We start from the raw sequence: 15357 nt of genomic DNA on the forward strand, positions 1-15357 counted from the left end.
ACATATATACACATACACACATACACACACACACACACACACACACATACATACATACATACATGAAAAGTTACAGAAGCAGAAAAATATCAAATGCATTCATTCTTTTTATTATTGGTCCAATATATCAGAAAAACCCCAATTTGTGTTAAAGATAAATTGCATCAAAAACAACATCAATGTACAAGCTTATTTATAATTACAACAAAATTGTTATTAACATCCAAATGTACAATAAGGGCTCTGAACGTAAACAGCACACAATGAGGAGGAACAGAGGTTTTAAAAAAACAAAACCATAACAGACAAAAAAGTGATCTGAGTTTTAGACGGACTTGGTCGCTTTTATTCATCATGTGCTGAAAATCAGATCTTCTCTTCATGTGCGAATCCACGCTGCCGGGACGATGAGAGGAAGAGAGAGGCATTAGGGGCGGAGGATGTTTGGCCTGGAAATATTTGAAAACTCTCCCCTCCAACAGGCTCATAACAGACGTCCCTGTTTGAGGGATTTAACCTGAATCAGCTTCATATACAGCATTTTTTTGAATGTGTCTCAACTGACTTTAGACCAGTTTGTTTTCAATTTTTCGGCAAATTAAATTAGAAAGAAAAACAATTTTTTTCCCCAGCAGAAGTTTCTGCCAGGGCCTTGAGCTACATATTTAGTGCAAAACAATTCAGCAGGCACATGTAGTATAATAATAATAATAATAATAATAATAATAATAATAATAATAATAATAATAATAATAATAATAATAGGGCACTGGCTAATAGAGAACATTGATCACACTAAACAGAGCTATTGTTGGAGGTTTAATGTGCATCAAAAGTAAATCTGTTTTGGTTGTGGCAGGTTTACACTGTTCGTGCACATCTCTAATCCCTTTTAAATCTTTATGCACTCATATAAATCCCAAAGATGCCCTCCAGTTTCATAAATGTGTGTCTCACATGTCAATTACTTCATTTACACCAAAAGCGATGCTCTACAGATGCACCAGTGCCTAATTATAAGAAATCAAGTAACAACAACAACTCACAATCCTCAGCAGATACCAATGTTGTACCTTAAACAGAACAGGAAATGGTGTTTTTCAAGCTTTATTATATTTATTTGTTTTAGTTTTTTTGTAATATTTATGCTACATTTCATCCAGTTACTTCTCAAACTGCACTCAGGGTTCAGTGAGTTTTAGCTACAAGCAAACATCAAGAAGAAACACGTAAGTCGTCTCATTTAATGTTTTTAAACCGATCTGGGGTTTTCTTTAGTATAAACAGATGTATGATCCCTTTAATTGATAAAAGCTGGCACCTGATGTGTTTGTATGAGTACAATCAATGTGGGAGCAGCTACAAATACTGCTCAATAGCACTACTAGTGGACTACTACTAGAACTTAACAGTCAAACTCTAAGGTTTGAGCTATTCAAATGCAATGGGGTTATTATAGGACAACAGTATGGGCAAAAATGATCGTAGTAAATCTTTGGATTTTCTCTTTTAGCCCTGGTGCATCCATAGGCCGCTCCACTGCAGCTGCCTCCGTCCAAGATACTTTCACATTGTTGACTTTTACTAGTTACAGAGTAGCTGCTTCACTCTTTTAAAGCTTAAGGGTAAAATGTGAAAGGCAAAAGTAGATAAGGACAATAAAAAAAAGAGAGAGAACAAAATAAACCCAGTTCACTGGCAGCTGCAGACGCCTCGTCAGGATGCTGCAGCGCTTGTATTTGGTTGCATGGAGGCGCAGGCCCAGTAATGTGACGGCTACTTTACATGATTGTAACAAAATCTGAAAGCAGCTCTAGTCTGGAAATCCTGTCAGTGAAGGAGAAACTCTTAACCAACAGGAGGACAAAACGTGGTGACTGTGGAAATGTCACATGACTGAGTCTGCCTGGGCGTCATTGGTCAGGTTTTAGCTACTTTCAGAGTAAAAGGAAAGCAGAATAAGCGAGCTGCATCTACTGTCTGTGCTTCAAAACCTTTTTTTCTGGGTTGGCAGTAAATAAGAAAGTTTTAAATAATATGATTGCAGTGAGGGGATTTTTCCCATTCAGGAGTTGGAAAATAATAAAGGAGTGTGATGCAAAAAGTGTGCCTCACATACGTGCTGCAGGGCTCCACCTCATTATCCCATGAGTCACAGCTGAGCAGATTGCTAACAGAGCTGCACCGCAGAGGGTTTCCACGCTGTTCAGTACCTCAGTCTCAGCCCGTTTGGTTAAAACAGGCAATTTAAGAATTTAAAGTAATGTGTTGCATCGCTCGGGGTGTCGTTTTTTGTTTCTTGCAATGTCTCACTCTTAACATGACACAGCAGGGATTTTTCCACTAGCCCCAGAGGTTTTAGTTCCTCTGTAAGCCAGCAGCATGACCACACTGACACCTTATATTCAGGATTCATGGCTTTCTTATTTTCCATAAGGGATGGTTATGCATGCTTCAGTGCAGGGTTTTATCACTTAGGCAAGGAAATAATAATAAGTTAATTTAAAAAAAAAAAATCCAATGGTAAAACATTTACGTCTTCTTACCACTGGAGCCTTCACCTTATTATTATTATGAACCAAATGCACCGTTAACATCACCAACTGAGGTAAGTCTTTGCTTAAAGAAGAAAGGAAAGGTATAAATGGGAATGGTGAGAGAAAGACGATATCAAGAGAAGCCAAAAGAGGTAGCTCACTTCTTCACTTCCCCCTCATTTCAAAAGCGTGGGAGAAAACTATTAACAGCTTGGCCACAAGGTGGAGCCGCTGTTCTCTTAAAAACTCCACCTTCCACAAAGTGACCTCTCAGACAAACCTCAGCGTTCAGCTCAGACGCCCATAGAAGCTTGTTGCCATCACTTAAAAAAGCACAAACAAACAAAAAGTTTTTGCTACCTGTAACTTAAAAATCTGAGTTATAATCTCAAAATTAGTTATTTTCTCGTAAGTTTGAGTTAGTGAGACCAGAGATTATAGCCCAAAATGTTGATTTATAGATGGCAAGAACTTGTTTTCTTCTGTACGCACCTTCATCGTCATCGCTGAACACTGTTTATCTCCATTTATCTGTGAGGGTTTGTAGCAAAAAAAAAACCCCCAAAAAAACCAAGACATACTAAAGTGACCCTTTGGGAAAACACGCAGAGGTCCCACTTGAACATTTATCACATACCACCTGATTTTTGTGGGTTATTTTTAACAACAGGTGCAGGAACGACAGGGGTGAAGTTTGTGACCTTTGGTAAAAGTATAGAGTAAAAAAAAAAAAAACAAAACAAAAAAAAACAACAGGTGTGGTGCTTTGAGTACAAGAGAGTAAATTCCTGTTCATTCACTGTTGTATTTCCCAGAGGCTTTTACAACCTGGCAGGACAAAGAAAAAAAAAAAAAAACATCTTGAGGATGTTTTGAACACATCTAAAACGAACCTAAGATACTTCATAGACCCACACAGCAGCAACACCTTCATGAACAGTTTTCTCAGTATGAAAATGGGAGAGCGTTGAGTAAGAGACTGCGGTTAAATAAATACAAAGCAGCATTGGCAACCGACTGTTAACTCGAAATATGAAGTAGAAAAAGTCAAAAAAAGAAACAAAAACTATACATAGTAGGTTTCTCCTCTTTTCCTAGCTGTCCTCGAATGCACCGTATGTTTCCTCCTTAGCGGACCAAAATCTTAGAGGGAGACGACTCCCCTCATACAATCATCTCACAGGAGAACAGGGGCCCCGAGTCCAGCAGGTAAACCTGCTGCCCTGTTGGTCTTTTTCCGTGGCATGAACGAGAGAGTGTGTGTGGAGAGACGGAGAGAAAGAGATAGAGAGATGTTTCAGTTCGTCTCACTCGTTTTGTCTTCAGTCTGTTTGTCCTGGAGGAGAGTTATGAGCGACTCCCACGCTGCCTGGCACTGCGCAGGGCGGAGAAGGACGAAGAGTCGGCCGGCGTGGGGAAAGGATGAGGTAAAAGGGAAAGATTGGAATTATTTAGAGGAATTCTGAGGCTGCTCTGAGAGATTTATGTTTGTAAAAGTCATGTTTTCACAGTGTGAGCTCAGAAGTCTGTACTGTGATTCCACACATCTGCCACAGAGGCTGCTGAGGATCTACCAGATAATAAAGGAGTCAGATGGCTCTACCACTCACACATGAGTACAAAACATTCAGTCTCTACGGGCTAATGAGCGAATGCACTTGAACAGTTTCAGAGAAATTTCAGGGAGGATAAGGGTAACAAACTAAATACAGAAGTCTGACATTTTTATGCATTAAAAAATAAACTTACACAAGATCATGAGAAGAACAAATAAACAACCTTTGTAATTAAAGTACATGAAACAAACAAGATGAGAATTTGTTAGCAAGTCTTTCACACCTTTCCTAGGCCTCATGACATCCTACAGTTGTAGTCAAGAAAACGGGGCAGGAGGTAATTATGTGGACTATCTGACTGCATGCCTGCTCACCCTAAGCATGTGCAATTTCCACGTAGAGAAAACCAAAAACAAGGTGAGAGTTGTGCGTTATCAGTGCAACAACGGCGACCAAGAGTTAAAGTTCATTTATAGTAATATTGAGTTGTGCTCGCATCATTAAACAATATTTCTCTAGTCTACATAAACTTTTTAAAACTCAAATAATAAGAAACTGAAAAAATGAACCTGTTTTTTATATCTTAAATTAAGTGCAAACTCCGTATACATGAATAGATGGGATCACTTTGGAGAGAGGTTAGTGTTTGTCTTCTTGTCATCTGTTGACCCTTTCTTCCCCCCAGACTGCTGCACATCATTTAGCGTCTCCCTAACTGCTCCCCTCTGTTTTCAGTCTTTATGCCACTGTAAAACTGGAAACACTGGTATCAGTGTGAGTGTCTCCAGTGACCTTTAAGAACGGCTCGTGTGCTGCCTGAGGCTAAAAGCTGGAGTGTTTTTACAGAAATTACACAGGCGTACCTTTTCATAATGGGTGACGTTTTTGTCGGCCATGCCGGTGAGAAGCTGCTTGAAGTCTTGTCTCTTGTTGCTCTGCCAGCGCTCCCAGTCTGCCTTCAGGTCAGCGTTGAAACACTCCATTTTGTCCTGGCATTTCTCTACCTCCGCTGGTATCTGGTATAACACAGACAACATCAGCTACAGGAGCCATAGGGGACATAATACAGGACTAATTTACAGGACAAGAATCACAGGGGGGCGAGTGGTGCAGGAGCGTTGGTGGGGATGGGGTGTGTATTAAATCCTGTGATGTTTGTATGGGCAAAAGATAAAAATGAACAACTTTATTTAACATCCGACAAATCTAACCTGGTCACCTGAAGAATGATCTCTTAACTTGTAATTTATTAAGTTTTCAATTCTAAGAATGCCAGTGAAAAGTAAAGACGCTCCCAGAAGTGACAAATGCAGAAACGGCAGATTCAGATGAAAGGAAGGGGAAGGCTCACGGGCGTTCTGTCCTCTTGTTTGCGCAATACGGCTGCTTCTAGACGGCCTTCGTACTCCGCTTGGCTCTGGTCTCGCTTCCTTAAAACATTCTGTAAACAGACAGAGAAGGTCATACGTTTTATTTTGCTTTGTATTTTATAAGAAAGACAACATGTGCAAACTGTTAAACTGAGACAGAGATGCTGAATCAGGAGCTTGGCGAGGACAGGACATGACACATGCAGAATCTCACACCATACTTCCTCTATTCAGGTTCAAAGGTGATGAAAGCAGTCGGTGCTCGACTGTGTGCAGGCAGAAGGACTCGCACTTTATGCTGTTCTGGGTAAATTTCTGCCCTCGTGTATTTTCCTTATGTTCTCCGCTATAAATAAATGAAACTAATCCATGGTTAAACATTACACATTTTTAAGCTTGTGCCTGCGAACCGAGCAGAACTGCCGTTTCCACTCTTTTCCATCCAAAACCTATAAATGTGTTTACAGTGGAAAACTTCAGTAGGACTTTCCTCTGCTAATTTTAGCTCAGTAAACCAGGCATCTTTTTTTTCTTTTTAATTTGGAAAGAAACAGGCAAAAATATTTTCATTTCACATAACAGTTTGCTTCTTTTAGTCACTTTTTTCCTTTATATTTTTGCACATTAAGGTTTGAGACAATGACACGGTTTTTGTAGTTTTGCCTCTCTCTGCCTGCACAGTCGAGATGTGGTTGAAGTGCATATGTTCTGCTTTAATTCTGGTTTAACAAAATAACTGTTGAGGAATATTGCTATGTTTATACACAGACCCCACATCTCCACAGGCCCAAAACTAACTGGACAAGCTAACATCATTTTATGAGGATTGTTATGAAACCCTTTTGCAGTCAATGACCACCCAAAGTGTAGAACCCATGGACATCACAAAAAGCTGTATTTTCCTTCCAGGCCTTTATTTTATCCTTCAGTGGGTTTTTTGCCTTCAGTAACTGAAAAGCACGCTCTGGAGTGACATCAGGTTGACTTTTAAAAACATTCCCTTTCTTTGCCTTGAGAAACCCCCTGGTTGTTTTGCGTCATTATCCATTTGTACTGTTAAACACTGTCTGATCAGTTTTGCCCCATTTTGCTGAGTGTACGGCTCTGTATGACTCCCAATTCACCCTGCTCGTCTATCAGCAGTCAGATCATCAATACACATTAGTGCCCTGGTTTCACAGGCAGCCATAACAGATGATGTTGTATGCTCCAGGTCAGGAGCTGTTTTTGTTTCACTTCCCATCATTCCATCATTCTGGTAAACGGTTCATCTATGCAAAGAAGTTTTTTGGCCAATACTAATCTGGTCCTCGTGCTCCAGAGTGTAACCAGTGGTTTGCATCTTGTTGTAAACCCTCTTTATTTACACTCATGAAGGCATCTCTTGATTTTAGACCTTGACAATGATGTACGCACCATCTCAAGAGTGTTCTTGGCTTAGTTAGATGTTGTGAAGGGAGGTTTTCTTGGCCATGGAAATAATTCTGTCATCATTGACTTTAGTTGTTTTCTGTGCTCTTTCGGGTCTTTTGGTTTTGATGAGCTTGCCAGGGCTTTCATTCTTTTCAAGCAAGTTAAGCAACTCTCTCGCTTTGTCTTTTCAGCCTAACAATCGCTTTTTTCACTTGCATATCTCTTTGGACTTCATATTGATCTTTTATCTGTCATGAAATAACAAGAGAACAGGCCTCATCTGGCCATGAATGTTATCATCAGCCAATTAATTACTGTGAGTTAGTATAAAATGTCCAAAAAATTCTAAACAGTTAACGCTAAATTTTTGTTTAACCTACACCCGGGGACTAATTAGCAGAAATTAGAACACTTTATTTTGTTCCCTTTTCTTGACACATCAAGCAGACGTTACACGTTTTTAGTGCCACCAACTCCCTACCTTCATTGATTCGATGTAGAGAATGTATTCTCTGAGCACGGGTAGAAAGTCCTGGCCCATGTTCTCGCTCATGTCCTCCAGCGCTCCGCAGCACGTCGTCACACAGCCAGCCACGCCCTCCAGAGGGCGCTGCAGCTCCTCCTCTGACCCCGCCCAACTGGCATAGACTGTACCATACTCGCGTAGCTCAGTTAGATACTCTAGTCGAGAGATGGGGTGAAAGAGTTGGTTAGGTCAGATCTGACTTCTTAAAGTCAGAGTTACTGCAGAGTACTAGTGCTGGGAAATAAATCACAGCAAAGCCACAAGCATAGTTTTTTTTTTTTTTCTTTTACACTATTGTTTTTAACTTATTTTCTGTACAGCACTTTGGTCCTGTGCTGGGTATTTTAAAGTGCTTTATAAATAAAATTGGATTGGATTGGATTACACTCCATCACCTCACAGGTCTTTATTATTTACAGTCATCAGTTTCCATCTTATCTCCTCTAACAAGGCCGCCGCGGACAGCCACTGGTCTACAACTTGAACAGATGGTGCCGAGCAGCACTTCACGTGGCTGGTGGCAGTTATTTACACAGTCACTTTTCATGCATGAGTTAGGCCTGCAGTTATCAACCACAAGGCCCAAAGGTCTGTGGATTCCTCTTCAAACAAACACACTCCACAGTCAATACTGCATATCAACTCATCCTAAAACTCATTGCTTGTGTACCCGGCACAGACTGGACGATCGCACATGAAATTCAAACAGCCGATGCTACAAAATGCTACCAGCAAAATGGCCAAGAAACATAATATAAAGAGCAAGCTCCAATGCACTATATGCACTCGTTGCTTGCTGGTGCCTAAAATACACATTTGGAAGAAGTAGCCTCGATGAAGTTCATCTGTAACCACAAGCACAGTGGTAAACATACAAATAGCTCCTCTATAGTCACTGAGGCTACGCTGCAAAGAGCACAGCACCATATGAATTTGGCTGCTTCCTGCATGTGCCTAAAATACACGAATGGGGTAAACAACTCTAGAGCATTTAACTCTTTATCCAGCCATAGTAACATCCGATACAAATGAAAGCTTCTCTTTTGGTTTTTAGCTTCTTTTTTTTAATGATTCAGCATAATTATTTCTCCTTTTGTGGGTTTAATTTTGAATGGAAAAAAATAGATAAACAGTTCACCATATGTAACAGCAAAGGTGTCGGGGACTTTTGATGATGATACGAGCCTCCTACATGAGGTATTTCAGGCATGTCCAGCTAAGAGAAGACCACTGGCCAGCCAGGACACTCTGAATAGGTTATGTCTCCCTGGCTAGCCTACATACACCTCAGATTCTCTCCAGAAAAGCTAAGGCAGGTGACTGATGAGAGGCATGTAAGGGCATCTGTGCTCAGACTTCTCTGGAAAATAGATGAAGAAGGAAGAATTATCATGCTTAAATAATATTTCCTCAGCCCCTTACCTGATTGCTCTTTGAGGATCCTCTGAGCGATCCGGTCGATGGTTCCCAGTTTCTGGTTAAAGGTGTCCAGGTATTCTCCCATGGCGCAGAACTCAGGAGGTCGCACTCGCAGCTTGTAGCCTCCAGCCACGTTCTTCACAGATTCACCCACTTTGGATAGCAGGGCCAGACCCTGACGTTTGTTGAGGTCCTGCGAGCAACAGCATGATATTGATATAAATAGGCAACCACATAAGTTTAAAAAGGTTAGACAGTAAAGAAAATATGATGGTAATCGTGTCTCCTCTCCTCAGTGGAGATCGAGTATTGGTGGCGATTAAGACCATTTGAAGGTCTTTCGTCTTAAAGAGAGCAATAAAAACTTTGCTTAAAGACATTTTAAGCAAGGAAATAAGAGGTCTATATTTTGTGGTTTTATATTTTTCTGAAAGCTTACAGCTGAGGTTAAGCTTTTTGAATTTTCATTTATCACGCAACAGCACTCATGATTTTCCTTTCTTTTTGACCTATATTCATATATTAGTGGGACTGCTTTTCTTCATGGGTTACCGCCGTCTCACCTTGGCAGACAGGAAAGCATTTAGATGAGGGTTGAAGGAGAGGACGGGGTGGTCTGCAACTCGTTTCAGGAACTTGTCCAGGGCTTTCATCCTCGTCTCCACAAACTCCTCGGAAAAACGATCGACCACACCCTTCATCACAAACTTCTCTGGCAACGGCTGGAGATGGGAGGACGATGGCAGAGCGGGGACGAGACGGGAGTGCAAAAGAGAGCGTGAGAGGTTTCTAATTGGCAAGTGGCACAGCTGGTTGCAACAAAGCTCGTGTAACCTACTGGGATGAGGTGGGTCGGCTGGCTGTCCTCCAGCTTGGTCCTCAGCCAGTCAAAGTCCTGATAGCGCCGCCGAACAGAGTACTCTGGCAGGTCAAACTCTATCCGTGTTGTCTGAGGAAGAACACACACAAACATTTCTAAATTAAATTCTTCATATAAAAAAAAAGGAAGAAAGAGCTAGAAAAATACAGCATGTGACAAGGTGGTAAAGTCAAACAGGTCCATGAACGCAGCCTTTTGTGGCCGAGTAAACTTTACACCGTTTGTGAGTTATTTTGTAACAGTTTAACTTAATTTAGAAAGAAAAAAAAATGGGAAAATCATTTAGTATTCACACTAGGCAGTGCATGTGTACACACACAAAAATGCACTTCCTGTCTCCCCACTGAATCGGTTTATGTCATTAAGCGCTGAAGAAGAAAAAAAACAAAAAACAGAGGATCCACCTGCTAAACACAAGTTACAGAATCTCCCTTGCGGAATATCATTTTCCAGGAAAGGTTCATGTATCTGAGATGACCCGTTTTATCAGGATACAAGCAAATTCAGGTCTAACCGGTTCATTCCATCTCAAATAAATTATTTAAACATTTTCTGCGCAACCACCTCTGATTTACTTGAAACCTTTATGGTTTTAAAATGTGGACATACATACATTGTGAAATTTTAGCCTCATATATCAAATATTTTTCTAGATTTTTATTTTCACTTTCGGGCTTACCCTCCTTCTCACGAAACCCGCAAAATAAATTGCACCAGGCAATCTGTCACATAATTGTCCCTTTGTTTCACTGTGGGTTCAGAATTTGGTGTCCTTGCCTTTCTAACAATGGACAATGCAATAACAACAGCTTTAAAAACAAAAAACTCATATACACATAAAAGTGTAGATTTAACACATTTAACACATGGTTTCTGCTCCAGCATCCATTTCTCTCTTTGTCTGGAGGTGGCAATATTCTCTTGCCTGCTGCTGCTCCTGTGACAAAAGCTGGCAACTATAACTAATGTACATTTGTACATCATAGTATTTTTGAGATAAAACATCAGTGTGTCTGTGGCTTTAAACTGGAGGTTAACAACAGCAATCTCTTAAAACAGCAGAAATTAAGAGATGTGAAAACTGAATTTAGAAAAAAAAAGGGGGCTCAGTGAATAAACAGACAAAATACACCCACTGCAATATATAAGAGTCTATGAGCTGTCACCATGTAACCTTTCACAGCTTTATCAAGAAAAGCCTGATTCCTATCTACACATCTTAAGTTGTTAAAGTGCTCTGTGGACAAAGCCCATACAAATGTGTCAAGTGTATTTTCCTCTGTTTACATCCTTGTTAGGTAGCTTCCCTACCTGTGCTGTTGCACTGCTACACAGTCATAAAAACAATGCACTGCAAGTCAAAAACACCACAGAGTATCTTTAACTTACACCTTCCTCACTGGTATGTTTTTCTAATTAAATATTCATTTTAACACTACATCACAGGATTTTTCAGAACCTCCAGCAGCTGCATTAAAGCTCTGCGCCATCATTAAATGCAGGTGGAAGAAAAAAAAATACAAGAAAACACTAAATAAAAGTTTCATTAAGCAATTATTTTCTATAAAATAAAACAGAGTTTGTTCACATTATCATGACACCAGCCTGTAGCAGACCTTGGTGGAGACTCTGTAAGTGATGTAGGTCTCCATGGTGGAGACGTGTTTCTTTGGGTCGTCGACAGTGACGAAAAGGTCGTGGGTTTCTGTGTCGGCGTAGGGGTCCCGGCCATCTGAGTCCAAGTCATCGTCCAGCTGCAGCCTGTTGAACAGCACGGACGCAGAAGCCGGACTCGGCGTCTCAACCGGCGTCCCGTTGGTCAGCCCCATTTCCTGCATGTGAACAGATAACCACAACATCATGACACCAAAATACAGATGCTGCACTCTGCAAACAAAGAGTAAAACACAGATCCCGAAGCTGCCACTGCAGTTTTTTTCCCTCTCTGTCAATGGCGCTCTTGTTAGGCCCGTGCAAACATCCTACATCTCCTACACCGTCCTAACTGAATGATGGATAATGGGAGGGAAACAAACAGCTCTGGCATGAAATACTGAGAATTTTTTTTATCTTATCTTCAAGTAAATATATAAAAGTCACTACTTTCCAAGGGCCTTACTTAAGAAATAATAGTTTAGAAGACTAACTAATAGGTGCTGCTAACAGTAGAGGTGCATGAATCATGAATTATTAAAACTGTACTGGCATGGAATTGAAGTTGAGAAGATTTCAATGCTGTTCTATTATCTTTTTGTTGAGCACTTTTGGATGCATGTTGCAGAAAAACGCATGTATTCTTTTATTTTTATTTATTAGTCCTTTATTTATCCAGGTAAAAAATCTCATTTCCAAGAGAGACCTGGCATCATGGCAACAAAAGTCAAAATACATGTACCACATAAGTATATAACACTTAAAACAAATACAATATCCCATACAAACATGTGAAAAATATACAATAACAGATCAAATTAAGAGAGACATTAAAAACAATCACATTGAGTAAAAGAGTTATTCTCTCGTTCCTTTAAGATGGACTTAAACTCCCCCAAGGTAACCAATTCTGATAATTTCAGTTCCTTCTCCAGATTCAGATCCAGGAAGCAGGGGCAGCGTATTTAAAAGCCTTTTTCCCCCAATTCTGTTCTGATTCTTGTCTAGAAACATGTAAATAAGGGGTGAAAATATCAGTGGTGCAACCAAAAACTGCACAAAGGATCATTTTTGTTAGCAGGAAACAACATAACACAAACAGTTTTATTATGGACCGCTGGAATGAGGACTCGTAATGTAACATTTGATTTTCTGTGAACTTCTGGTGACAAATCTCAGCGGCTGTCAGAGTCTTCTATGGCATCACATGAGAAAATGAACTACTTTCGTTGTGTGAGAGGCTCATGTTCAACCACAATTACCTTTTCTTTAAAAAGAAAAAGAAAAAAAAGAAAAAGAGGGTCTGTGGATAAATTTCTACTTCAATCGCTGTCAAAAGAAGTGCTTTCCCTCAGTTTGTCCACACAGTTTCTTCACACTGCTTTCACTCATTGCTGTGCACACAGGAAACACACACACGGGCGCTGACGCTGTAAATTCTCTTTTTTTAAAAAAAAACTTTGGTGCTAACCTGCTTTGGTAATCACAGTTGAGATAACTGCATTGGGCTGATGTTAATAAGCAACAGGAGAGTCCAGTACGCACTGACAGTGAGGAGGAGAATAAGAAAACTGTATGTGTCTAACGGACACGGCAGAGCTGACAGATGTTTGTGACAACCAGTCCCGGCATTGTGGCCAATCAGCAGATATTTAGAGCACAGGTGTTACTAAATACATCAAGTGCCACAACAGCATGTCAGTGAGTCACCAAGCACCGAATGGAATTTAACCCTCACCATCATCAATGTAATATTTCCACCTGAGCTTTTTTTTGTTATCACTAAATAACACCAGCTGCTCCTTAAGGACATGTTTGCATATTTTAAACACTTATGGTCACGCCTAAAATATGAACTTGCCAACTTAAAAAAATTATACATGTTTATGTTAACACAAACTACCTGTGCCTGTTTTTGCAGGTTAAAGCTGCAGCAAGTAGGACCTATGCTGCTGTGATCAGTTGTTTTGCTGTCCCAATGTCTGCAATTGTGCCACTTGTGAACTTGCTAAATTTGCTCATGCAACCACTTTCCTACTATCTCTCAGACCTCAAAGTTACACAATGTAAATCCTTGCTTTGTCCTATCAACAGCCCAGACCTCGAAATAATCAAATGAACTTCAAAATCAGTAATAAAGAAAATGTGCACTTCAATTTTTATGTGACTGATCCAATCTAGCACCACTTTCATACCCCTCCCTACAGACCAACATGGGCACACGCCTATTAGATAAATCTGTTGCATCGGTACACACACCGACAGATGCAATTGGGATTTTTAATCATAAAAGAAAGCCTCCATCTGTCATTATCTTTTTATACATATGATGTGTTATTGCACACCTGCCCACCCTCAAATTTTTTTGCCGTGGATGTTTGTGTATTTTTCAAGATTGGGCGTCCATCTCCCCCACGGACTTTGGGATCGAACCTTTGACTCATCACATTTGCGTTTGTCCACTCTACCTCTCCAGCCACAGTTGCCTAAATCTAATAAATGGCTGAGTGAATTCTACTTCCTTTGCACTTTTTTGCTCTTTGTACTGTTCACCTGATCCGGTCTGAAACAGCCTGTGATTGTCCAAAGTCTTCCATCATTGACCAGAGTTTATGAAGCCTGAAAACAGACAGCAAGGGAGGTGCAGGAGTCCAGTTCCCTTTTGATTAGTTCCCACTCAGACCACTTGAGCTGCAGTATGCTTAATGGGTTATTGTGGTGTTTGTTTCCTACAGCTTCTTTAAGGAACTAAAAGCACCCTTAGGCATGCAATTTCGGTGTTTAACATTATACACCAGATCCTAAGAAAAATAAGATCTCTTATCTAAATAGAATGATACTAGACCTGCTCTGGAGCCTGTGGCATTTCCATTTTGCTAAAATGACTGGACAAATGGTTTGACAGGAACCAGACCCATTTGGCCTGGGTAATCATGTACAAGGAAAAGCCACAACCATAATGATGCCAAGAAGCTTCATACTGGCAGTATTACAGCATCTCCTGTAGGCAATAATTAACCGCAGTATCAAAGTGGTTGCTACAGTTGTTACTACAGTAAACACAGCAGCAGCAGCAGAAGCAGGGAGAATAAAAGCCATGTGATATGCTTGGATGGCCCATCTTTGTTTACTCAGCTCACCGGGGTTGAGATGGATGCCATGCCCACGTACACACATAATCCATCTTAAATAGTGAAAACACAACACTCGCGGTTTTACTTGCGAGTTTGTGTCGATTAATTTGGGCAAGATATCCAAACTAGGTGAATTTGCTGTTTCAGCACTGATTTAGTGGCAGACTCAGAGGGTTCAGCCATGTGCTCTAAAACCTCAAATGCAAACAGAAATTAGTGTTTTCCACAGTTTCCTCTTTAAACTTGCATCGGTTTTCTCCTACTTATTAACAGGGGGAATGATAAACACTGGCGTCAGCCGTAAAACAGTTTAATCAAAGAGGGGTTTTGTTTGGGTAAGCGTCCTCTTTCCATCCCCCACCGTCGGTGAAGCCCCATCAGATCCTACCTTATCCCTTCCACCGCTGACGGTGACATCTGGCCCGGGGGAGAGCGGCTCCTCGGCGGCGGACAGCGGGTGGAGAATCTCCGTGATGGGCTTTTGCCCCGAGCTGGCCAGGCCTCTCGGAGTGCTGATACTCATTGCGTGGAAGGCGGGAAGACGTGGCCGGGTATCTAAGGAGGTAACAGCTGTCCGTTTCTCCGCGGCCGTTACGGTTCTGGAGACAAAAAAGAGGCTTTCCCCTCCCCTCCTCCGTTCAGGGTCTCTTCAGCTGAGATGTTTCACTGGTTGCTTGACCACAACTGTCAGCTGACTCCTACTGCGCAGTTCCGGAAGTTAAACGAGAAGAACCTGGATGTAAACATGTCAGTCACGTGACAAATGACGAAGGAATCGCTGAAGATCGTCTATTAGGAAGATGTACGAACAGATTTGCAAGAAGATTTATATTTTACAGAAATACATCAAGAAACAAAACAGGTTATAG

The 15357-nt window shown here is 40.8% G+C and overlaps 1 protein-coding gene across 1 annotated transcript; it reads right to left on the bottom strand.

The window, feature by feature from the left end:
- Positions 1 to 89: 89 nt before the first annotated feature.
- Positions 90 to 15199, bottom strand: snx30 (sorting nexin family member 30). Its single transcript, XM_084934872.1, has 9 exons — positions 14877 to 15199; positions 11318 to 11533; positions 9660 to 9770; positions 9385 to 9543; positions 8825 to 9014; positions 7358 to 7557; positions 5445 to 5534; positions 4957 to 5109; positions 90 to 3912 (listed from the first exon to the last, which is right to left on the bottom strand). Exons 1-9 carry the CDS (start codon positions 15009 to 15011, stop codon positions 3835 to 3837), a joined length of 1332 nt encoding a protein of 443 aa, XP_084790998.1. The 5' UTR covers positions 15012 to 15199; the 3' UTR covers positions 90 to 3834.
- Between the last annotated feature and the right edge of the window lie 158 nt (positions 15200 to 15357).

This window comes from Perissodus microlepis, chromosome 7 (genome assembly GCF_051167445.1).
Source record: "Perissodus microlepis isolate ML-2025 ecotype Zambia chromosome 7, ASM5116744v1, whole genome shotgun sequence".
NCBI classification, from domain to species: Eukaryota; Metazoa; Chordata; class Actinopteri; order Cichliformes; family Cichlidae; genus Perissodus; species Perissodus microlepis.